At 39.0% G+C, this 24,660-nt stretch overlaps 1 protein-coding gene across 1 annotated transcript in view; it reads right to left on the bottom strand.

Annotated features, from left to right (window-relative positions):
* Positions 1 to 370: 370 nt before the first annotated feature.
* LOC149194395 (uncharacterized) overlaps positions 371 to 24,660 on the bottom strand; it is a 125,192-nt gene continuing 100,902 nt past the window's right edge. The window contains exon 5 of the mRNA XM_089405077.1: positions 371 to 778. Coding sequence (XP_089261203.1) covers positions 644 to 778 — 135 coding nt within the window. The 3' untranslated portion in view covers positions 371 to 643. The remainder of the gene's footprint in view (positions 779 to 24,660) is intronic.

The following is a 24,660-nucleotide window of genomic DNA, read 5'->3' as shown; positions in this document are numbered from 1 at the left end:
TAACATTTTTCTTTTACACCTTGGGGAGTAATTGCTAGTTTTAATATTGAGCTAAAATTTAAAAATAAGGACTTTTAAATGATATGCTTTTGTGGCAAGATAGTTAACTATTTAAGATTTTTAAATGATATGCCTTTATTTCTTGCAAGATATTTAAATATTTAAGGAAAAAAACATATCACATGGAAGCCTAAACAGGCCAAAGTAAAAACGCACCGTAGAATTTATATAACAAACATCATTATATTTGTTTTAATCTATCGTGATCGTTTAACAATTCACAACTCGCATACAACATCATGTCACATGAAAACAAATGCATTTTACAAGTGACAAGCTTTCTTTACATAGAAAGATAAGGAGTTTGAGAGGATCCAGAAACTAAACACTTGTAATTTATTTTTCATTTTCCAAATACAATATCTGCATTTTAAACTGAAAAGGTACAACATAAAAATCACTGTAGATAATGCTTTCTAGTACCAACAGCATACTTGAGTCAGTGGCAGATACTGGACACTGAAGCATCCAACGAAAGGAACCCTTGATGCAAAGGGGAGCATCTGTGTGTATCATCATTCTAAACCACATGGGAAAACACATTTATAAATTGTGAAAGTCGAAACTTACTCTTCTATGAGTCTTACGACATATTGCTTAGAAGATGTGCTAATGCTTTATCTCTGTCATTATCATACATAGCTAAGACCCCAGCAACTGTGTGAGAAGGGAAGCCCATCTCCCGTAATAAATTGTATGAAGTAACGAATTCACGAACCTGTGAAATCAATCATTTTTCAGATCCTGGTCTAGTAGAAGTTAATCATCACATTGTAAATCACATTTTTAACACTCATATGCATGTCTATTCCATGTTTTATGTAACAACTCAGCATCTCAAACTGATTCAGATCTCAAGGGAGGCAAATATGAATAGTCACATTTAGCTAAGCTACTGGCTATTCCAAGTCAAAGTGAAACAACAACCTATACAACAAAAGGGTCAAAATAATAAATAGTCTATTTGACATCGAAGATTTTTGGAAGCTGTTGGTTTAGCTTCCATATTATGGACACTCAAATAAAAGCAATGGCTAAGGAACTGGTTGCAGTAAAAAGGCAGCTTGAATTGCAATCTTTCAAATTGAAGATTGCAATGTAACCTAACATTGTGATTAAGGTAGCAAAGGATCAAAAGGCCAATGTAGTGAAGACTCAAATGTGTCCCCGTTGGTTGAAGGTTGAGGGCAAGCCTCCACAGTGCCTCCTCAGCATCTCTGAGTCATTGGCTGCCAAACCTCTAACTGACAAGCACGGCATTTACAACAGAAACTACAATTCAACGCTATACACGAACTACCTGAAACCATCAAGGTTATCGCAAACAACAATATTCCTGGCTTGGATGGTTCCTTGCATATTCTACAAACCTACTTGGAACTTATCAGACCCTGATTTGCTTAAGATATGTCAAAAAGATTTGAGAGATCATTAATCAAGGCAACAACATGCAAATCCTGGAAAGAGATAACCCTGAGTTTATTTCAAGTTCACAACCCATCATTCTCTTGAATGCATCCTATAAATTCCTGGCAAAGGTACTCACACTTCAAATCAAGCACTTGCTGTCACATATTGTAAGTCATAAGCAATCTGGTTTTGTCCAAGGAAGATACACTTTTGATAATTTAGTGGTTTTTTGAGGCTATGGAATGGATCAACAACCTAGCAAGATTTGTATTGATGAAAATTAAATTTGAAAGAGCTCATGTTGGTTTATCCTGAGAATGTTCCATATATTTGGATTTGGCTATTATTGCATCAATGTGTTCAAAATGCTTTTCTTCGGTGTAGAAACTTGCATGATAAACAATTTCCAGTTGAAAGGTTTCTAATTATTTAGAGTAGACACTAAGGGCACTCTTCTAGCTTCAATCATGTACATCCTCTATGTCTATGCTCTACACTACCTAATTGCTGAAGAGGTAGCACAAGGGATAATCAAAGTTACTTTGCATCACATAGAAAATGAGGAACAGTAGATCAACGGTTACTTTTGCAATTAGTCATTCTTGATTTTGGCTGAAGAAAATGTGTCAAATAGAAAAGACCTGTATTTGAATTAAATCTTCCATAAGACAGCCCAGTGTTTCAGAAAATGTCAACAAGTGCCTCCAGTGGTAGACATTTTTTTATTGGTGCTATAGACTGAACCAAGCCCAATCTCCAAATCCTCAGCATCCTTTTCGGGTTTATGATTTTGAATTTGATTTTGAGCTGGCAAAGTCCAAGGCTCAAAAGTAACTACAGGCTTATTAGGCTGCTTAAATGCCAGGCAATTAAGAAATTTAGGTTGCTGCAGCTCACCCCCTCACTACAAATTTCTGACTGCTGCAGTTCACCTGTTCACTTTGCCATGTTTCACCCTCTTTATGATGTTGCCAAATAACTTATAGCAATATGTTATACTTGTCCTAGTTCACCTACTCCATGATGTTATAACATGATGTACAGTAATATATCATATGTAAAATGCAAAAGAAAACTGCTTATTCACTACGAAAGCCAATGTTGTTGGCTGCCAAGTTACAAAACAGTACCAAAGTTCTTGCAAGCACACATGTCTACTACTTACCTTTATGGATGCCTTCAAATATCAAAGCTGACAAGGATTTTACTATTTAGCTCCTTGCGGCCAAGAGTGGAGGAAAAAAGTGATTCCATTTGGTAAGATAGGATATTATAAGTATTACTCCACTCCATTTGGATGCAATTCTCTATGCAAGACAGTTCATGGCCATTAAAGGAGAGATTTTTTTGAAACAGCTTCCTCTCATCACAATGCAGGAAGTGTGCCCTACCATATCATAGGAGAGTTACACTGTAGTGTGAACAGGTTACAACATTTCAATGGGAAACATTTGGCTAAGTAGCCATAGGAAAGGGGTATCTATTTTCCAAAAATCGGTTGGGGCTTGCACCTGGCCTCAACCACATGAAACAGACCACTTGCACTGCAAGACAGGCCACGGGAGGCAAAAAGTATGGCTAAGTAGCCATAGGTAAGGGGTATCTATTTTCCCAAAAATCACTTGGGGCTTGCACCTGGCCTCAAGCACATGAAACATGCCACTTGCACTGCAAAACAGGCCACAGGAGGCAAAAAGTATCTCTAAAAGATTTGAACCTTGATGAAGAGAATAACACCACCCCCACTTGACAATCAAGCCAAGAAACCATTAACAAAAGGACGGGAGGATTGGAAAGTGCTTATAAAGGCAAATTTGTTGCAAGGCAAGCCTAGTTGAAAGTATCTTCAACTTTACAACATTCTTACAACTTCAATCCCTGTTTTACGTAGTATATAAAAGAAAGCACAACTCATAAATATATACCTAAACTATAGAACTTAGGATATTTATATAATTATTAAAAGGCGCATTACATAAAGACATCTTTACATGGAAGGTTGTCTTGAGGTCTATAAAATGCCAATGCCACTTATCATTGTAACTCATATGAATCATTCATATCTTATTCAATTATTTAGACTTGACCTACATGGATTTTAATTATCTATCCTTATGTTGGATATTCCTTAGTAAATGAACTATTCTTCACTACAATTGGGCATTAGAGCAATGTTCCGACCCAGATTTTGGCCACACCCAACTTTTTTATAATTTCTCCAAGTTAACCGTTTTTTATTGCAATCAGGTTTTAGGCCATTTACAATTCGAAAATTCGAATGAAGAAAAGATTATTCCGCCACAGATTAATTCCACCAGTATTAACCTCTGGTAGTACTTGTGCAACTAGAGGGTTATCATCCAACAAAATTCCATCACGCTGTGTTAGAAAATCAAGAAGGCAGAAAGATTTTCTTATGTTGATAATTACTTGTGATATTATTATGTTCTTATTAACTTCTTTATGTTCTTCCTTTATCTTCTTCTCACCAAACAATCATCAAAGAAAAAAATGAAGACCAATGACACCAGAAGTAGGCACTCAACCAGAGCTAAAACCACTTTATAGGGGAAAACCCAGTGAGAACTCTTCTTTCAGTAGATTCAAATTGAAATAGACCAAGACCCTAGACCCAAAGACCTTCCTCCTCCACCAAGTCAACTCTCAAACTATTCTTCCAACCTTCAAAGATCGACTGCAACAATACTACATCAACATTGCTTCAATACTACATCAAGGACAGATTTTCGACCCTACTGCATCAAAATTTTGGCCTAGCTTCGAGATTGCAACTTCAGCCCTCATGTAGCTTCAGTTCCTTCACATGTGCGAGACAAGACAGAAAAATTTGACTGACTTAGCTAAATAACGACCTCCTTCTTCATTAGCCCTTTCTTTCTTCCTTCTTAAATTTCGCACTTTTTTTGCTTCTAGCTACTCCAATTCGAACTTGTGAGTGATGTGCTCCAAATGAGTCGAGTTGCTCCAATAAAATAATGAGTTTGTGAGGTCGAATTCCCTTATTGAGGCCAACTTGGTGGAGGAAGCCTAATTGATCTATTTTACATTAAAATAAATTTCTTTCTTGACAAATAAAGCCCAAGAAGGGTTTGTTACAATATGACATGGATAAGGACACTTGACATAAACCCTAGAAGCTTACAATGGAGGCTTTGACCTATAAACAATTGACCCAAGCATGAAACCTATGCTTTAATAAGTCAATTTCTTTAATAATAAATTAATTTCTTTCTTTCTTTCGACAAATACATTACAATATGACTCAAATATAATTATGAAGACCGACACTAGTTAGATTCTTCAACACTCCCTCTTAACTAGGGAGGTATTCCTAATTACATATATATGGAAGATCTCAAAATGAACTATGAAGGGTTATAGCACTCTCAGTGTTGTGGACTAGATACCTGACCATGGTATATTATCCGGGTGAGACTAAGGGGGCTCAAGCTTTAGCCAGTCTAGGTACCATCAGGATTTTAAGCTCTACCACCAACCCAAGGATCTAGGTGCGTATCCAAGGTTGGAGCTCCATGACCAACGCCACCCTCCCTCTTCAGGATCTAGACATCAACACATAGGCCGGCCAGATGTCCTCCCAAGCATCTTGCCATTAGATGCTTCATCTCTCCCTAATAAACTAAATCAGATATATCCATTTGTCCAAGCATGCTTCCCAAGTGTTCATTCTTCTTATGGAGAGAATTACCTATACAAACACTAAAAGAATATCGAATGAATAAATTCAACAAGAACAAACAGCTCAATGATAATACAAAGATATTTACAATAATAGAAACATCAGGTTTCTATGTACAAACAGTTTCATCTAAGAAACTGCTAAAAGAATAAAATTAGCAACAGCTAGAAGACTGAGCATTAAATACTAAATAGACATATTCTAATACCCTCCCTTAATGCTCAATCTATTTACAACACCAATAGACCCTCTGAATTTGACAAATTTATCAGGACCAAGCGGCTTGGTGAAAATGTCGGCGGGCTGCTCTGTTGTGGGAACATATTCCAACTGAACTGAGCCGTCTTCAACCAGCTGGCGAATGTAGTGACAATGAGTTTCCACATGCTTTGTTCGTTCATGAAAGACTGGATTCTTGGCAAGTTTGAGCACTCCCTGATTATCACAAAACAGAGAAGTAGGCCCTGTCTGGAAAACATGCATATCTGCAAGCATACGGCGAAGCCAAACTGCCTCATAGGATGCCTTAACTGCTCCCCGATACTCTGCTTCTGTTGAAGAGAGAGCCACTGCCTGTTGCTTCTTACTAGTCCAAGTAACAGCACCAGATCCTAGACTAAACACATACCCAGTTGTAGATTTACGATCATCAACTGAACCGGCCCAGTCAGAATCAGTGTAGCCACTGAGAATAGGATTGGAGCTGCGAGTATATAAGAGACCATAATCAGAAGTACCACGCACATATCGTAGCACCCGCTTTGCTGCTATCCAATGATCAGCTTTAGGAGCTGACATAAAGCGAGAAATGTAGCTTACTGCAAAACTGGTATCAGGTCTGGTAGCAGTAAGATAGATGAGATTGCCCACTAATTGCCTGAATAAAGTTTCATCCACAAGAGGAGAGGATGACTGTGCTGAAAGTTTGAGCCCTGGTTCCATAGGAGTCGTGGCCGGTTTGCAATCCTGCATTCTGAACCGTTCCACAAGATTTTTGGCATACTTGGACTGAGATAGAAAAATCTGATTTTCAGTCTGCCAAACTTCAACCCCCAGACAGTAATGAAGAAGTCCCAAGTCTGTCATCTCAAAAGTTCTGCATAGATCTTGTTTGATCCCATGGATCAAATGTGCAGAGCTCCCAGTAATGATGAGATCGTCCACATAGACAACTACAAACAAGATATCAGCACCAGTATGCTTGATGTACAGGTTTGCATCAGATGGGCTCCGCTGAAAACCCTGATCTGTCAGGTATTGATCAATTTTCATGTACCAAGCCCGAGGAGCTTGTTTCAATCCATAGATTGCTTTGGCTAACCGGCACACTTTCTGTTCTTGACCAGCAACCTTGAATCCTGGAGGCTGCGTCATGTAGACTTCTTCCTGAAGATCACCATTTAGGAAAGCACTCTTTACATCCATCTGATGAACTTTCCAATTGAACTGAGCTGCTAGGGCAAGAACAAGCCTTATGGTACGCATCTTGGCTGTAGGATCAAAAGTCTCCTCATAATCGATGCCTTCCTTCTGTGAGAATCCTCGAGCCACAAGACGAGCTTTATACTTGTCTATGGTTCCATCAGCTTTGTATTTTACTTTATACACCCATTTGCAGCCTATGGGCTTTTTTTCGGCAGGAAGATCAGAAAGTGTCCAGTGTAATTACTGTCACAGGTTCGGTCACATGAAGAAAGATTGCCGACAGAGGATTGCTTCTGAACAGAAGAAACAGGGAGGGCCTACTCAGACAGCGAATGTTGCAGAACATTCCGAGCAGGCAGATTCTGCCTTTTACGCCTTTATGGCTAAAAGGTCTTCAGAACATGTTCCTTCCTCTGCATGGTACATTGATTCTGGTGCATCACGCCACTTCTCTCACAGGCGTGACTGGTTTATTGACTTCTCACCTTTCAGTGATTCAGTAGTATTTGGTGGAGGTGAAAAGTACAATGTAGCTGGCAGGGGTACAGTTCAAATTCATTCTGGTGGACGCACGCTCATATTTCTTAATGTATACTATGTTCCTGGTATGGAGATTAATCTGCTATCTGTCAGCCAGATTATGAGGAATTCTCCTCAGCTTGATGTTATGTTCAGTGCACACAAGTGCTCCATCATTGACAGGGAGACCAGTCTAACAGTTGTTGTTGGCCTAGAGGACCATGGTCTATACAGGCTACTTGACACCGGTGACTTTCCAGAAGTGGCTCTAGCAGCACGTGTTTCTCCCATCAGCACTCTATGGCATCAGCGATATGGGCATCTCAATATGCAGTATCTCTCTCAGCTCTCTCGGGAGGGACTTGTGTCAGGATTACCTGATATTCAGACTCAGCAGTTGGGGGTATGCAGCGCCTGTCAAGCGGGAAAGCAACATCGGTCTTCATTCAACAATGGAGAATCTTGGCGCGCATCCAAGGTACTTCAGTTACTTCATGTTGATATTTGTGGTCCTATGAATACAGCGTCTATCACTGCTTGCAAATATTTTTTACTTATTGTAGATGACTTCAGTAGAAAGATGTGGGTGTATTTTTTAAAAAATAAATCTGATGCTCTTAGTACCTTTCAGAAGTTTAAAACATTAGTTGAAAAAGAATCTGGTTGTAATATCATGACCCTTAGGACCGACAATGGGGGGGAATTTTGTTCCTCAGCTTTTGCCAACTTCTGTGATATTCATGGCATCAAACGTCAATTAACCACACCTTACACTCCCCAGCAGAACAGTGTTGTCGAGCGTCGCAACCGCACAGTTGTTGAAATGGCTCGTTCCATGTTACAACACAGGAGTGTTCCAAACAAATTCTGGGCTGAAGCAGTATTTACTGTTGTTTACCTTCTTAACCGATGTTGCTTTCCCGCTTGACAGGCACTGCATACCCCCAACTGCTGAGTCTGAATATCAGGTAATCCTGACACAAGTCCCTCCCGAGAGAGCTGACAGAGATACTGCATATTGAGATGCCCATATCGCTGATGCCATAGAGTGCTGATGGGAGAAACACGTGCTGCTAGAGCCACTTCTGGAAAGTCACCGGTGTCAAGTAGCCTGTATAGACCATGGTCCTCTAGGCCAACAGCAACTGTTAGACTGGTCTCCCTGTCAATGATGGAGCACTTGTGTGCACTGAACATAACATCAAGCTGAGGAGAATTCCTCATAATCTGGCTGACAGATAGCAGATTAATCTCCATACCAGGAACATAGTATACATTAAGAAATATGAGCGTGCGTCCACCAGAATGAATTTGAACTGTACCCCTGCCAGCTACATTGTACTTTTCACCTCCACCAAATACTACTGAATCACTGAAAGGTGAGAAGTCAATAAACCAGTCACGCCTGTGAGAGAAGTGGCGTGATGCACCAGAATCAATGTACCATGCAGAGGAAGGAACATGTTCTGAAGACCTTTTAGCCATAAAGGCGTAAAAGGCAGAATCTGCCTGCTCGGAATGTTCTGCAACATTCGCTGTCTGAGTAGGCCCTCCCTGTTTCTTCTGTTCAGAAGCAATCCTCTGTCGGCAATCTTTCTTCATGTGACCGAACCTGTGACAGTAATTACACTGCACACTTTTCTTCCTGGCAGGATCAAAAGACTGAGGAGAGCCTTTCTGCTGAAAAGAATGAGAGGACTGGTATTTTGCAGCAAATGCATTTTCCGAGGGCACTGATGAAGTACCACTACCAAACTGTTGTTTCCACCTATCTTGCTGCAGAAGTTTGGTACATAAATCTGAAAACTTCAGATCAACATTTGTGGTTGTAATGTTGAGCGTTTCGATGAAGTGTTCATAAGATTTCGGTAGACTTTTCAGAGTAATGACTACCATATCTTCTTCCTCCATGGTCCGACCAATAGCTTCGAGCTGATCTCGAATGTCTTTAATTTTGTTGAGATGTTCCTGTAAAGACATATGTTCATCCATCATGATGGAGAACAACTGATTTTTGAGAAAAAATGCTCTGCTTTTGTCAGATGTCTCATGCAGTTCTTTCAACTGTTGCCAGATTTCGGTAGCGGTCTTGCCAGAAGGGATCTGTGGTAACTGATCATCAGCAACAGAGAGCTTGAGAAGCATAACAGCCTCCCTATTTCGATCATCAAATTTATCTTGATCGGTACCAGCTGTACCGGGACGAGACTCTTTGCCCAAAATGAGCTGATCAAGACGCCTGTATTCAAAAATGGTCAGCATTCTTTGTTTCCAAATGTTATAGTTGCTGCCATTAAAGCGTTGATTTCCTTCTAACATCAGATTGGTGAGAGTGGCCATTTTACAGAAGTCTGACACACAACAAAGTGTAGCTGCCTGCTTAAAAATCTTCTTTCAAGATGACTGTAGCAAATCTTAACAAATTCTGTTTTGAACAAAATAGACTTGCATACAAAAAAAAAAATTCTCAGATCTGTGATAACTGTGATGCTGGTCTGATCCCACTTCAAAAAAATAACTGTGATGCTATTTCTGGTCCCACCGTTTCAAATATAATCACAATATTTTTTAATCCAAATTCTAGTCAAACCCGTCACTATAATCTGGAAAATACGTGGATCTGAAAATACCTTTATGTGGATCTGGAAAATACGTGGATCTGAAAATACGTGGATCTTGAAAATACCTTTATGTGGATCTGGAAAATACGTGGATCTGAAAATACCAAAAATACGTGGATCTGAAAACAAACCCGTGAATCTGTTTGCCGTCACTGTAATGTGTTTGCCGTACCCGTGAATCTGGAAAACCCGTCACGTGATCTGGAGGATCTCTGGAGTATATCGATTTGTTGAAATCGTGAGCCAAAAAAAACGCGAGTAAAAAAAAATTTTGACTGTATCAATGTTCTTCAACAGGATTCTGTCGTTCTTCAATGTATCACCGTCACATAAACAAACCTTCACTAGAATCTGAACTTAAAAAAAATGTCGTGTAGTTGGTTATCACGCTAGTCGCACATACTGAACGTAAAAAGAATACGCGGATGTTGAGAAATGAAGCTTCGTGGTCGGAGAAAATGCTGACGAGGATACTCGAAACCTCTGGAAAATGCCGTGGTTCTGTCGAACACGTGAGCGGAAATATTCAAACAAAAACCGTATTAACTTTGATTTCTGCTACCGCTTCCAGCTTTATTCACCAAGTCAATAGCTTGATATGCGTGCGATTCCAGGTATCGTGACAGAAGAAGACTGAGATGCCACGTTCCCGTGGTTATCGTCTCAGCTGTGGATTCACCGTGAAAACGCAGGTTGAAGACGAGGGTTGAATACTGAGAATTCACGGGCTACAAAAATAAACAAGACTTCAAAACAGATAAACTGTTCAACCGATAAATCGACTGCTGTCCCCGGATTCAAAATGCCGGATTTAATTTCAAGAGAATCCCTTTCTGTATCGAGATTGACGACTGTAAGCTTTTATCACAATGAGCAAAGCCGAAGCTAAGACTCAGTGAAGGCTGCCTGGCTTACAGAGGGCTCGACCTTAGAAAGGAATGAAGAGGATAGTTGATCAAGAAATCTACAGACCCTGAGAGCAGTTTCGAAATGAACTACTGAATTTTTCAAACTATGAAAAATTATTTCGAAAATCCCTGTGCTCTGATACCATAAAAGAATATCGAATGAATTAATTCAACAAGAGCAAACAGCTCAATGATAATACAAAGATATTTACAATAATAGAAACATCAGGTTTCTATGTACAAACAGTTTCATCTAAGAAACTGCTAAAAGAATAAAATTAGCAACAGCTAGAAGACTGAGCATTAAATACTAAATAGACATATTCTAATAAACACAACCCCAATCAATAATAAACTTTCAAATATACATACAAGTAAACACAAGTTATCCTCATTCATTCGAAGGTTGCTTATATCATCATCAAGTTATCCTACTACAACTTGTCGGAAGTTTTCTTCTTCAGCAGCACCAACTATAGCCTCAGTACTTCTCAAGTCCTTTTCACAAACATTCATTTTTAGTTTCATTCTTACTTTGAGATTATGATTGTCACAATATGCCCTCCCTCTCAACTAGGGAGATATACCTTTTCTTCTATCCAAGCTCCCTCTTAACTTGGGGAGCTTTATAACATCAGAGAAACTTTATTCTTTCGAGGTTTCATTTATTTCTTATGGCATCAAGGTCATCTTAATCATCATAACTTCCTTCATCATGCTTATTATTGTCATACAAACATTTTCATCATCTTGAAGATTATGTAGCTACAAAATTTCAATAGCAAGTACAACCAAATACAAACATACAGAAGCATGAAGTTAACTATATCAAAATCATGTTACTATAATGGACGCATTTAGACTTTAGACATCAAACATCTAAACCTAGTTAGGTTCATAATTAGCGAGAGACACATCTTTTTACACGCTAGACTTCAACTTGTTGCTAGAGTTTTGTCAAGAACCCTAGACTCCATCTTTGAGACATGAAGCCTTAGATATGAGAAATTCAATCAAATAAAAATTCAATCATACTACTATACATCTAAGGTTACGACAATATGCTTTTAGAATTACATGACACACTCTACTAGGGTTTGCTGCAAACCCCAGATTTTATCAACAAATCTAAATCATATTGAAAACAATATCCTCATATCCTAGAATATCAATCTCTATGCGGGCTTTGTTACAAACCCTATAATTCACAAACCAAAACATGAGTATTAATAATTAGGTTACCATACTCACACACACATATCTAGGATTTCATGCACTAGCATTTCTCATTAATCAATACATCAAAATTAGATATACAACAAATTTTCTCAGGCTAGGCTTTCGATCGAATGAATACACGCCTAGGGTTTCATTCCTAGGATCTTATTAGAGACATTACAAGGGTTTTGCTCATAAACCCTAATTCACCAAACCCTAAAGAACTAGGGTTTCTATCATAACAATACCAAAACCTCAACATCAAAGAATAAGATTTCTATCAACAACCCTAAGTAGACTAGGGTTTCATAATCAATATTGACATACCCTTAGAAACAACAGGCTAGGGTTTTATAGTGAACCCTAAAGGTTAGGGTTACACAAGAATGATCAAATAATATCATGAGGATAGATTCAATTTATTGATTAATTACCCTAACAAGAATATTTGTGATTCAAAACCCTAGACATAACGATGTCAGTAATGTAAGGCAAATTTCAAAAGAAGAATGATCGTACCTTTTAGTAACCGGATTCGTCCAAATGGCCTGGCGAACCGGAATCCGGCGTGTCCAATACGATTCGGCCAAAAAACGTGTCCCAAAATAGGATTCATCGAATCCTATCAAGATTCGTCAAATCCCAAACGTGTCCCGAAATTTGCCAACGTGTCCTGATTTTTGCCTGCGTGTCCCGATTTCCAGGATTCGTTTAGCTGAAAAGGGACTCCTGCGGGTTAAAAAAGGCTGCATTTCCTCATTTCAGTCACGCTGTTTATCATTTGGCTTGCATTGTTTGAGCTTGTTTTCAAGTGGAGAAGGGTTTGGAGCAAGGAGCTAAGGGAGTAGAGCGTTCGGCAAGGAGATTCAAGCACCAGGTAAGTGCATTTCAACTCCATTTTTTTGTATTTCTTCATCTATTACAGCAGTTTGTATATGATATTTTGTTTACAAATTTCTGCATGTTTTGTTCATTTCTTTTACAGTATTCATGGCTCAATCAAACGCACAATTAGAGGGCAAAGGAAGGGCAAGAATGTCTCCATTGGAGATGCCCCTCCTCCCCCAATATCATCAGAGTCTGCTGCAAGTAATGTTGATGGAAGAGGAGGACCTAAAGACAACACTGATAAATATCCATTGTGGAAATATGTCAGAAGAGAGGATGGGGCAAGCACCAAGGGAAAGGGAGGAGGCAATGTGCAATGGAGATGCAATTTTTGTCACATTTCTTTCAAAAGCACATATTACTGTGTGAAAGCATATTTGTTGGCTTTATCGGGTTGTGGGATTGGAGCTTGTAAAGCTGTTTCTTTACAAAAGAGAAAAGAATTGGAAAAGGAGTCCATTGTTGGTATGGAAAATGTGGCTTCAAAATCAAGAAAACCCAAGAATGAAGACCCCCTTCCATTTCTGAGGAAAGCCACCACCAAATTTCGATTTGGGAGTTCTACTTCGACTGGGGGACAAGCAGCAAAAAGAAGAGCACTTGGTCCAATGGACAAGATTTTCCAAAAGGAGATACGGGAAGAGCTTGATCTCACCATTGCCTTCTTCTTCTATCAAAACTTCATATCATTTAATGTTGCACGCTCACCTCTATTTATTGAGATGTGTCGAGCTCTAACTCAAGGGGCTCCAGCAGGGTATGTGCCTCCCGGGTCAGAGAAGCTGAGAACCACATTGTTGACGAAGGCAAAAAAAGAGGTTCAAAAAATGCTTGAGCCTGTTGTAGCATCATGGCCAACATCTGGGGTTAGCATTGTTTCTGATGGATGGACAGACCCAGCACGACACCCAATCATCAACTTCATGGTGTCTTCCTTGAGTGGTCCAGTTTTCATGAAAGCAGTGGATACACTTGGAGAATACAAGGATGCACAATTTATTGGTGAGTTATTTATTAAAGTTATTGAAGATGTAGGTGTTGATTCTTGTGTGCAAATCATTATAGATAATGCACCTGTTTGCAAGGTTGGTGGCATGATTGTGGAAGCTAAATATCCACAAGGGTTTTGGACACCTTGCATTGTCCATTCATTGAACATAACACTGAAATCCATTGCTTCTGATGTGCTTTGGATTGGAAGCATTATTGAGGATGCAAGACATATCCGTAACTTTGTGCAAAATCATACAAATGCCCTCACTATCTACAAGGAGTACACCAATATATCATTGTTGAAGATTGTTGATACACGGTTTGCCTCTTCATTCATGATGTTGAAGAGGTTGAGGGAGGTCAAGACCGCTCTTGGGTCCATGGTTATTTCTGAGTTTTGGTCTTTTTGGAGAAAGACAGATCAGGTAGCCTCTAAAAGAGTGAAGGACACAGTGCTAGATGATGCTTGGTGGGAGAGGGTAGATCTAATTATTCGGATCATGGACCCTATCATTTCTTTGCTTCGATTTGCAGATACAAACAAACCCATCCTAGGAGAGGTTTATGAGGGATGGGATTCCATGATTGAGTTTGTGAGGAGCATTATTCTACAGAGTGAGTGCCCCGAGTATGAGACATCACCAGAGGCCTTTTGTGATACTATACAGAATATTCTTGTCAGCAGATGGGACAAGAATTGTACACCTTTACATTGTTTGGCTCACTCATTGAACCCCAAATACTACAGCCATGAGTGGCTGAATGGTGGACCTTCCCGCAGATTCCCTCCTCACATGGATGGTGAAATCTCACAAGGGAGGAAAGAGGCATTCAGGCGGATTTTTCAAGATACTGCATTGCTTGATGAGGTGGAGGATGCCTATGCAGAATTTTCCACTAGCAATGGTCGATTTGGTGGTTATGATGTGATTAGAGATAGGGGGGCTAAGAAGCCCTATTCTTGGTGGGCAAATCATGGGGCAACAAGCCCTCCTCTTCAGCAATTAGCCATGAGGCTCCTCTCTCAGGTGACTTCATCCTCTTGTTGCGAGAGGAATTGGAGCACATATGGGAATTTGTATAGTGTGAAGAAGAGCAAGCTTGAGCAGTCCAGGGCAAAGACAATGGTGTATGTGCACACCAACCTTCGTCTTATTTACAGGCAGAGGGAAGAGTGGTTGAGGGGAAAGACAAAGAAGTGGGATGTCTTTCCTGATGATATGGGTCTGGACACCAGTGTTGAGTTGGCATTGGCCAACATGGATCTCAATGATCCAGTGCTAGAGCCTGTTAGATTTGATGACTTAGAGGGGTCATCCTCCACAGCAGCAGATGCAGAGGTGACTATGGATACAGGGGAGGAGGATGCAAAGGAGAGCAATGGGGACCATGATGATGAGGACATTGATGGTGATTCTGATGTTGATGATGCGGATTGATGCCTTGAGGCTTGTACACCTGTAGTTGTTTCATATTTTCTATTTCTATTTGCCATATCATTGCATCAGCACTACCTATGTAACACATTTTGATTTGATGACTTAATGAGAAAACTACAGTTGTCAGTGTGTTTATCTTACTATCTTGTAGTTGTAAGTTGTCTTTCAGTTATGAATTATGAATCATGATTTATGTGACCACTGACATGTATTTGAATTTTGTATGTACTATGCATGCTATAGATGAAGATCTATGTTTGAAATCAATAAATTTGTATCATTAATTAAAATTTGTGTAAGAAATATCTAATTTTTAATATATATATATAATAAAATAATATATAACGAATCCTATGTGTCCTGTTCCGGGGGGTCAACGTGTTTGAATCCGATACCACGAATCCTGAATCCTACGATCCCCAATCCCCGTGTCTGGTGACTTAGCTGGTTACTATATGCTTGTTATCCTTTGGATCTAGATTGATTTACTTGTTGTCCTAAAGTTTAATAAGGAGATAAGTAACATAAGATCTTTGGAGATATGATATACATCATATTCACGCTTGTTTCATGGTTTTGTAGAAAATTGACTCAAGTCTGCTAACATATTTATTGTTGTGAGTTGATCCATAAGTTTCAAGTTTCATATCCAATAAACACTCACTAAGGCACTCTAATCATAAATTCTCTTGGCGTTAAAAATCTTTGGGCATATTGGTATCCTGCGAATCAAATTGCCATTAATCTTGTTTGAGGAATTCTTGATCTCATTGGATAATTGTTCTAATTTGATTGGTTAAGCATCTTGTACTTTGGTTACATTGGCACTTTAATAATTGGCACACTCTTGGTAATAAGGTTGTCCTTTCATTTTTATCGTTAAGTACTATTGAAGATTAATCATAACTTAAGTACTTAAGCAACTAAACAATTTTAATACAAGACTTACCTATTCCATTGCGTAAGTATTCTAGGCTTAGCTCGCATTAATAATTATTAATTTACCTCTGAGCATAAGCTTGGTTGATAAACTTCTAGGGCCATCCTTCCTCACATAGTTTAAAGGATTCAGCACCTTTCTAGTGGTTAACACAGTGACCTTGCATTCATCAAAGCCACAATATCTACAGCACCAGAGGCATTGGGTGGTTGGAACATTGGGGGAGGTATCGTTAATCAAGCTTTTATTTGCTTTCCGTTGGCTTCTATCCCACAACCTACTCTAAACATTGGTCTCAAAACAATTAAGAGAGAGGTTCCATTTAGACTAGGCATATAACTTTAAATCTATGTTGCACGAAAATTCTAGGAACCCGGCGTTTCGGGCCGTACACGTACCCGAAACTCCGAAACTCGACCATCATGTAATCATCTATGAGAGCTAATATAGGCTTGGTTTTCCTTCTAAACTGTCATTTATGGGTCTTATTCCCTTTTTACTTGCAAGATAATGTGTTATTCACTTATTTATAACTTGTTTTTCTATATATTCTAGCTGATGTTTCTATTTTTGGGAGGTGGCGTTTCTACACATATCCATTTCGGAAACTCTAAAACGTTCAGGCATTTCATGCAACGCAACTTAATATAAACCAAGATCCTTGCACTACACTTAGATCTTAGGACTTGCATTTCATATAGGTTAGTGAAGCATCTAAGCATCAATTGTCCATCTGGTTACTTGGTGTTAATTTGATAAAAAAACAAGAGTTTTGACTCCATAAGGCATTGGTCTCATATTTGAATTTAATCTAATCCTTAATATCTTGCTAAATTTAACCAAGCAGTTAGGCCACTCAGTTGTGTCTCCCAGACTTGTTGGTTACCAACTTGTCCTTCACCTTCACATTTCCATAGGGACTACTCCTCATAGCCTGTTGTTGGGAGACAGCTAGAACAGAGTGGGTTGGGATTAGAGTGAGCCCCCGCCCTGAGCAGTTGTCGTGGTGCTTGTACAATCTGAGCGACAACATCACTCAAGATTTCCTTTACCACTATTGCATTATGTTCCTTGGACTCTTCTTCCATCGTGCTTCTAGTATTCACTAATTCCCAAACTTCAAAACCTTGAGCCATCAAAAACAATTTCATTCTAAACTTCCATACTTCAAAATTTGTTCCATTTAACATGGGGGCTTTGACAACCTCGTTTTCATCTGAATTTTTTACTGAGGAAGAGACATCTTCAGAAGGTTTGGAGCCTTTCTTCCTTGACCTTGCCATTTGTGTTCTATGGATCTACCTTCCAACTATTAGGCTGTGAGTGAAGGTATTGGCTCAAATAACAATTGTTGGAAATACTTGGGGGGGGGGTGTGAATTAGTATTTCTTTTACAATTGTTACTTTTACCGATTTATATCACTTATAAACATAACACTTTTCTTACTTTCGTTGTTGTTCCCACAGACAAGACTTTGTCTAAACTCCTCCTTATTGAAATCGCTCTATAGTCAATACCAACTCAGTAAGTTGTCTCGTCCATTAATAACTTGAACAAAGAGATCCCACTGCTTATTAAACCCATTCAGGGCTATTCACACTAACTCATCATCATTCAGTTTATCTCCAACTGCAGCCAACTTGTCCTTAACAAGTCAAAGTCTGGTGAGGTAACTTGTAACATCTTCACCCTTGTTCATTCGAGTGTTCCTCAGCTTTTCCCTAAGAATCAGCTTCTTGTTTGTGGTAGCATTCTGGTATAGATTCATAATTGCATCTCGCATCTTCTTCGCTCTATCTCACTCTGCAATATGTGGAACTATATGGTCCTTAACATTGCCAAGGATTATCCTCCTTGTTTTGGCATCTTCCTTCTTATATGTTGTGAGTTGTGTTGGATCTACTAATACGGAAATCACATTGGTCACATACTACTCGAGACCATTTTCTTCCAAAAATAAAGAAATTATGGATTTCCAGACACCAAAGTTTGAGGCTCCATCTAATCTGTCCTAATCTCTCAATCATGTTGAGGCCATTTCTGAATAATCCTCGGAAATATAGCGAAACCCAAATAAATCTAAAGAATTTGAATCTGAGTTTTATAATTCTCTTCTCTTCTTGTGCCTTTGTTGAGCTTCTTATGTCCTCATACCCACTATAATACCATGTGAATTTTTTAATTCTGTTGCAATCACTGGTTATTATTCACCTATCTAAAAACAATTATTTGCCTTCTACAAATTATATGCTACACATGTTGAATAAAACATTATTGCAACTTCACAAAAATTAAATCACAGGAACTGAAAAAATATTGCACATACACAAAATAATAGATACCAAGCCCAAGGGATAGCTTAGTTGGTCGAGTTCTCGTTTCTAAGTACCTTTCCAATTGGGAGGTCACGGAGTCAAATCTCCTTAACGCCCTTAGGGTTAGGCCCGACCAGATAAGTCGGTGAGTAGATCCCTTCGGGTGGATCTGCCTGGATTATTACATGTGGATGTAGCAGCTACTCAGTGACCATGAACCACAGTTGAAAAAAAAAATAGACACCAATATCTTTGGACAAATGTCCCTAAAAAAACCAGTGGGGGGAAAACTAGTTTTGCAGATGAGTATTTTTATTATTCTTTAGCAAATATGTTATTGAAAATGATTACAATTGTTTGTCGTAAATTAGAAAACTTAAGGCAAATTGTTTTCTTCACTTCTGTTAGTCGATCTGACCTCTTAGAAGCAACTCGACCCCTCTGATTCAATTTGGCCCTCCTCTGGAACCCTGAACTAATCTACACTTGTGGCCCTAGCTAACTTGGCATTTGTTGGCAACTCGCACTAACTAGGAAAATTAACTCGGCCTCCACCGAAAATTCAACTTTTACTGGCAAACTTGGCTTCTCTTTTGCAAATCAATCACTCTGGAATATTTCTCTTGCTCCAACAATATGGCTTCACTGATCCAACCCACACTAGTGGGAAAACTCCACCTTTGTAGATAAACTCGATAAATCGATCTCCCTCTATCACTGGGAATCTGGAAATTGCTGTGAAGAAATCTCTCTAGCAACTCAATCTTCAATCACTATTTATCTCAAGGGTTGGTGTCCTCGCGCTATCACCACACACTTGCTCTCAATGCAAATCTACTTGTTCAAATGTGTTCTACAAATGCCCATAGATCTCCTCTTATAATCTCTCAATGACGAATCAACGACCAAGATGTAACTCCAATCAATGGCTAAGAACATCTTAACTCCACCAAATGAATTTTATAGAAGCCACTAGAGAGAAATCGATTTGTCTCAATTAATCCCAATTAATAAACAACTTCTCCTAAGTTAGACCTAGGAAAATAATTAAATTGGCTAATTAATACTAATTAAGACAATTTTCCTTGGAAACTTTTTCTAGGTATTGGAGATAATTAATGCATTTGTGTTTCTAGCCTCTTAGACACCACTTGAGACTAGAACACCTGTCTGAGCTACCCAAACTAACATTCTAATAAGAAGGACGAATCTATGATGAAGAAAGACAAATCCCTAAGGCAAAGAAGGATGAAATTCTAAGATACAGTATGGCCAAATTTCTTAGCATAGCAAATCAAACCGAGTCTCTTGTGAAAATGTTTGACTTGACTAAGAAGGAGGTGGACCAAGTCAGATTGATCTTGTGAATGACTAGAAGATCTAGGTGTGTCTCTTGTTGAACTAAAGAATTCCTCTCAGGAAAAGATTGTTGTGTTTCCCCCATGTGGGTTTTCGCAGGATAAATGTTTGTTTTCTTGTTTGGTTGTCTCTTCATGATATTATTAGCATTTTGTTTTGTTGTTGATATCCTTTGCGTAATCGCTTTATGATGACTAGGAATGCAAGAAAATATTAACTTAGAGAAATCATATGTAATTATCAGTTTAGAAGATAATTGAAAACTCAACATCTAGAACCCTCTAAGAACAGAATTTTTTTCTTCAAAAGAGGGTTTCAAGGTCAATTTCCAACAAAAGTCCTAGCCATTAATGGTAATCTTAAATTCTCGAAGTAAATTTTTTTAACATGAATTTTTAACATTACCATTAATTGTTTCAAGATCTTTGAGAGTGGTTCCAACCTCATTGGATTTCATATGGATAAAGTAGAATTTCATGTCTCATTTAAAATTCAACAGACTTGAACAATTTTCAACATTCCAAGATTGGTAAGACTGCAACATTTTCAGTAGATTCTAGCGTGTATGAGAGTATGGAATTGATATTTAATCAAAAGCAACAAGCCCTTTATGTCCCTTAATGTTGGCGATATTGATTGCTAAACTCCTCTATCATGGCCTTAGCAAAAATGTACCCTTCACTCAAGCCAAAACATTGATGAGGCATGTTAAGATTTTTCTAACATATTTTAAAGCTTGGATTAGAGAGCTCCATCAAAATTGGGTGGTATTGACTCTCCCAAGAGGATTCAAGAAGAGACAAAGGGCGAAACCAATGATGAGGATTCCAATCTAAGTGATGGTGGAAAATTGCTTGACATTTATGATTGTCATTTAGATGTTCTTGTTGACTTATTTATAATGCTTTCTATCCAAGTTTTAATATAATGTGTTATTTATTAAATATGCTATGAATGTAAATAATTAAGAATTAATAGTTAACAATGATTAGTATATTTAGGAGGCATGTATCAAAAGACATCACTGTGCATGAAGGGGTACCACCTAGGTATATATATGGGACCCTTAGTTGTAACCAAATCATATTCTCATTCATACATTTTATATATATACTTGTATCCTCAATGGACATCTTCATATTCCAAGTGTTCTAGAGTATTTAACTTGTGAGTATGAACTTTGTTCGTTACATTGGTATCAAAGCCGCGTTCTTCAATCCTAGCCATTGGCCAAACTTTTGTTGCATACTCAAAAAAATTGGAGTTTCTCGCATAGCTTGATAGTCAGTTCAATTTTGGCCTTTGGCCACCAAAAGTTGAAGTCGACTTTGGTCATTACATTAAAAAAGTAATAAAATAAAAAATTTGGCCCTTGGTCATTAACGAGAAAGAAAAAAAAAAAAAAAAAAAAAAAGAGATATCTTAAAATTTTATTAAAAAAAATCTATATATATTAAACTATATATATATAAAGGAAACAAAAAGTAAAATATAAAAATATATAATATCAAAAGAAAGAAAAAAGTCAAACCCATCCACACAACCATCGAACAATATCACACAGAGCCCCCGTCGTTATAATGATTGTCGTTTCCAACCTCCTTTGTCTCCAACGCGTCCAAAGACTTTCGCCTGCGTGCCTGCCACCATCAATTTCCATCTTGTCTACTCGTCGTACACCTTAACCTCAGCACCTTCATCATTGTTGCATCCATACAATTGTGTTGTGTTCGTTGATCGAGAGGGATCATGTCTTTTGTTTTTACAGGGCCTCACTAACCATTCCTACGGATCATTCCACCTTAACTGCGGCTCGACCCATTCAAGTTGGGTAATTGAATCAGTGAGGGGAATATTGTAAGGGAGTTGTTACCACTCAAACTAACAGGGGTCCTAGGAGGGGATCTTATAGAGCAACTACTAGGTCGAGGGAAACAATGGAGCGATAGCCCACTGTCACCTCAGCTAAGGCTCCCTGCTCTTTACAGACTTTCACCGATGGGAGGAGTCTCGGTATATGAGGAATCACGAGAATATATATAGTCAATGATAAGATAAGGAAGTGATTCCTAAGCCTATTCACAAGAGAGACTCAATTAAATGGGTTGCTTGCTTTAGAAGCAAGGTGATGGGCTCTCTAGGAAGGGCTAAGAGGGCTTTTGAGGATAGGGTTTGAGAGTATGCCTTGTTAAGGAAGCCCCTAGTCTCAAAAGGCCTTATGGATGCTTGGCTTCTAAGTGATCTTTGTGGAATTGGAGTCAACAAGTTGCAGGACCACAAAGGGCCAAGTGGACCCGAAATTAGGTCAAGGATATGGAGTTGATCAAACAAGGATGCACTTGACCTAATTAGGGAAAGGAAGGGGATCAAAGAAAGAATTTTCTTTTGATGATTTGATGTTATGATCCCAACGAGGTCACTAGCCAATGGGAAACCAAGGGCAAGAATTGATCTTCGATATAGGGCTTGAAATATCTCAAGATCCCACTATCGAAATTTCGTGAAATTTGGAGGGCTCCTTGAGGACACACCAGCGCAGTTGTGGGCAAGAGATTGAATTCTTTTGATGGCTAAATCGTGAGAAAAGTGATGCCCAAGGTGAGCTATGAAGGCTAGGTCTAGAGAATGAGAGGAATGTGAAAGGGATTCTCTTTGAAAATGATCACCTACGGAACGATCAATGCCTTATCCTTTGGGGAAGATGGATTCAAGATGAAATTTGTGATTTAGAAAAACTACGCCCAATCAAGGAGCCTTCTAAACAACTTTGCACGGAAATTAGGGCATGGGAGCAGCTGCTAGAAGAATTTGTACTTCAATTTGCAATAATCAATGACTTATCAAGATATGTTCAATAGAACCAATCTCTAGGAACATTCACCCTTTCACACATGATACATGAGATGATGCAACGCTACAAAAGATTAAATTTCCACAATTTCGCATAAGAAAAGCAATAAATTTCAAATCTAGTATAGCGAAAATCCTAGCAACATTCATGTATTAAAGCAAATAACAGAAATGGACATGAAAAAGATTACTTACATGTGTAAAGAATATATCCAATCACCAAATTATGCCAATAATGAAGCTCCAAGAAAAGAGAGAGATATCCAAACATCAAAATTCATCCATTACATCCAAAATCCTCCTCCAAAAGGAATAGCGAAAATCTCACAAAAGATAAGAACCCAATCCAAGTGATGATCATCAAAATGAATCATCTCACTTGTATTTATACACTCTAATTAATTTGATTTAGTTAACTTGGCCTAATCAAGCCCCTAGAATAAAATAATGTATAATAACAACACTTTTGGTGACAAGCCCACCAAATAGCTCAATAACATAATAAGAAGCCTCTCAAGAGGGTAGAATTATGAACAAAGTAGGTCATTGCACCTTTGAAGAGGCCTAATGAAATCCAAGGGTTTCCATAATGTAGAAATGGACTCCAAACATAGTGGACAAGGGGTTGGCCCCTTGTTTTCCAAGCAAGAACCTATGGTGCTCCTATGTGGGAGTGGGGGCACAAGGACATCCTCATGGATCTCCAACTGGATCGAAAATGCTTGTAGACCATCTGTAAGGGCTATGATGATGACATAAGCCCTCCCTCTAGAGCGGGAGAGATCCTCTGTATGTTAGAACATCTGCCAAGTGTGTGATGCATGCGTGGAGCCGGCTAGGCATGGTAGACCAAGTACATCATCCTCATCCAAAAGGTGGAGCAAGAGCAATCAACGAGTGGTGTTGGGGATCCATGAAGTACTCTTTGCTATGGTGGAGGCCTACAACTCTTAATGCTCACCCTTCAAGTGCCAATGTGGTCCTCAGGAGGGCTAGGACCTTGTATAGGGAGACCAAGCCCCAAATGGAAATCCACCGGCAATCCTGCATAAGGTCCTGTTAAGTTATGGTATGTTCTATGTTTAGAGCAATTTACTTTTCTATCTTATTATTATTCATAGATTAGCAATCACATGTGCATAAGTAAAGTGTAGATAGAACATTAAACGATCAACAGAAAATAAGCCAAGACAAGAGACACAAGATGTGGTGGCTAGCCAGTGACAAACCCCACAATGTGTGGGGAAACCCTTTGATCAAATCTTCTTTTATCTTCAATAATTCAGCAAAGAGAAATAGTACATAAATCTGATTTACATCAGCAGCAGCAAACCCTAGATCAATAGCATTAGCATCATCAACATCAGTGGCATCAGTATCATCGGCATCACTAGCATCACCAACATCACCGACATCACCAGCATCATTGGCTTCACTGCATCATCGGCTTCAACGGCATCACCTGCATCACCGACTTCACCGGCATCATTGGCAGCACCAACGTTAGCGGCCTCACTGGCATCACCGGCATCATTGGCTTCACCAACATCATCTGCTTCACCGGCTTCACCGGCATCACCGGCATCATCAGCATCATCGACAGCACCGACATCAGTGGCATCAGCAGCTTCACCGGCATCAGCGGCTTCACCAACTTCACTGGCATCAGCGGCATCACCAACTTCACCGGCATCATCAGCATCACCTTAGGACCCTATTAGGTAGTTTCACCCTCTAAAGGGGGGACAAGTCCATGGTACATCCTTCAAGTGGTAGGTGGCAAATGATATAATAATGGAATGGAGTGGGGATCAAGGGAATGATCCAGACCATGTTAGGGTGCAAGGGTAGCTATAATAGGGAATCCCACACTTGGGTATATGAGTGTAGGAGGGAGAAAATCGTGGTACATGATTTACCCTAGCCTTTGTTTTTCCACCCTTCTTCATATGCCTTTCTCCTTTGATTGATTGTTCTCTACAAGTGCTCGGAG

The sequence above is a fragment of the Pinus tabuliformis genome, chromosome 2_2 (assembly GCF_031772625.1).
Source record: "Pinus tabuliformis cultivar Carrire ecotype Pingquan chromosome 2_2, CPIR1, whole genome shotgun sequence".
In the NCBI taxonomy this organism is placed as follows: Eukaryota; Viridiplantae; Streptophyta; class Pinopsida; order Pinales; family Pinaceae; genus Pinus; species Pinus tabuliformis.
The sequence above is the reverse complement of the archived record's forward strand: the minus strand, read 5'-3'. Positions and strand labels throughout refer to the sequence as shown.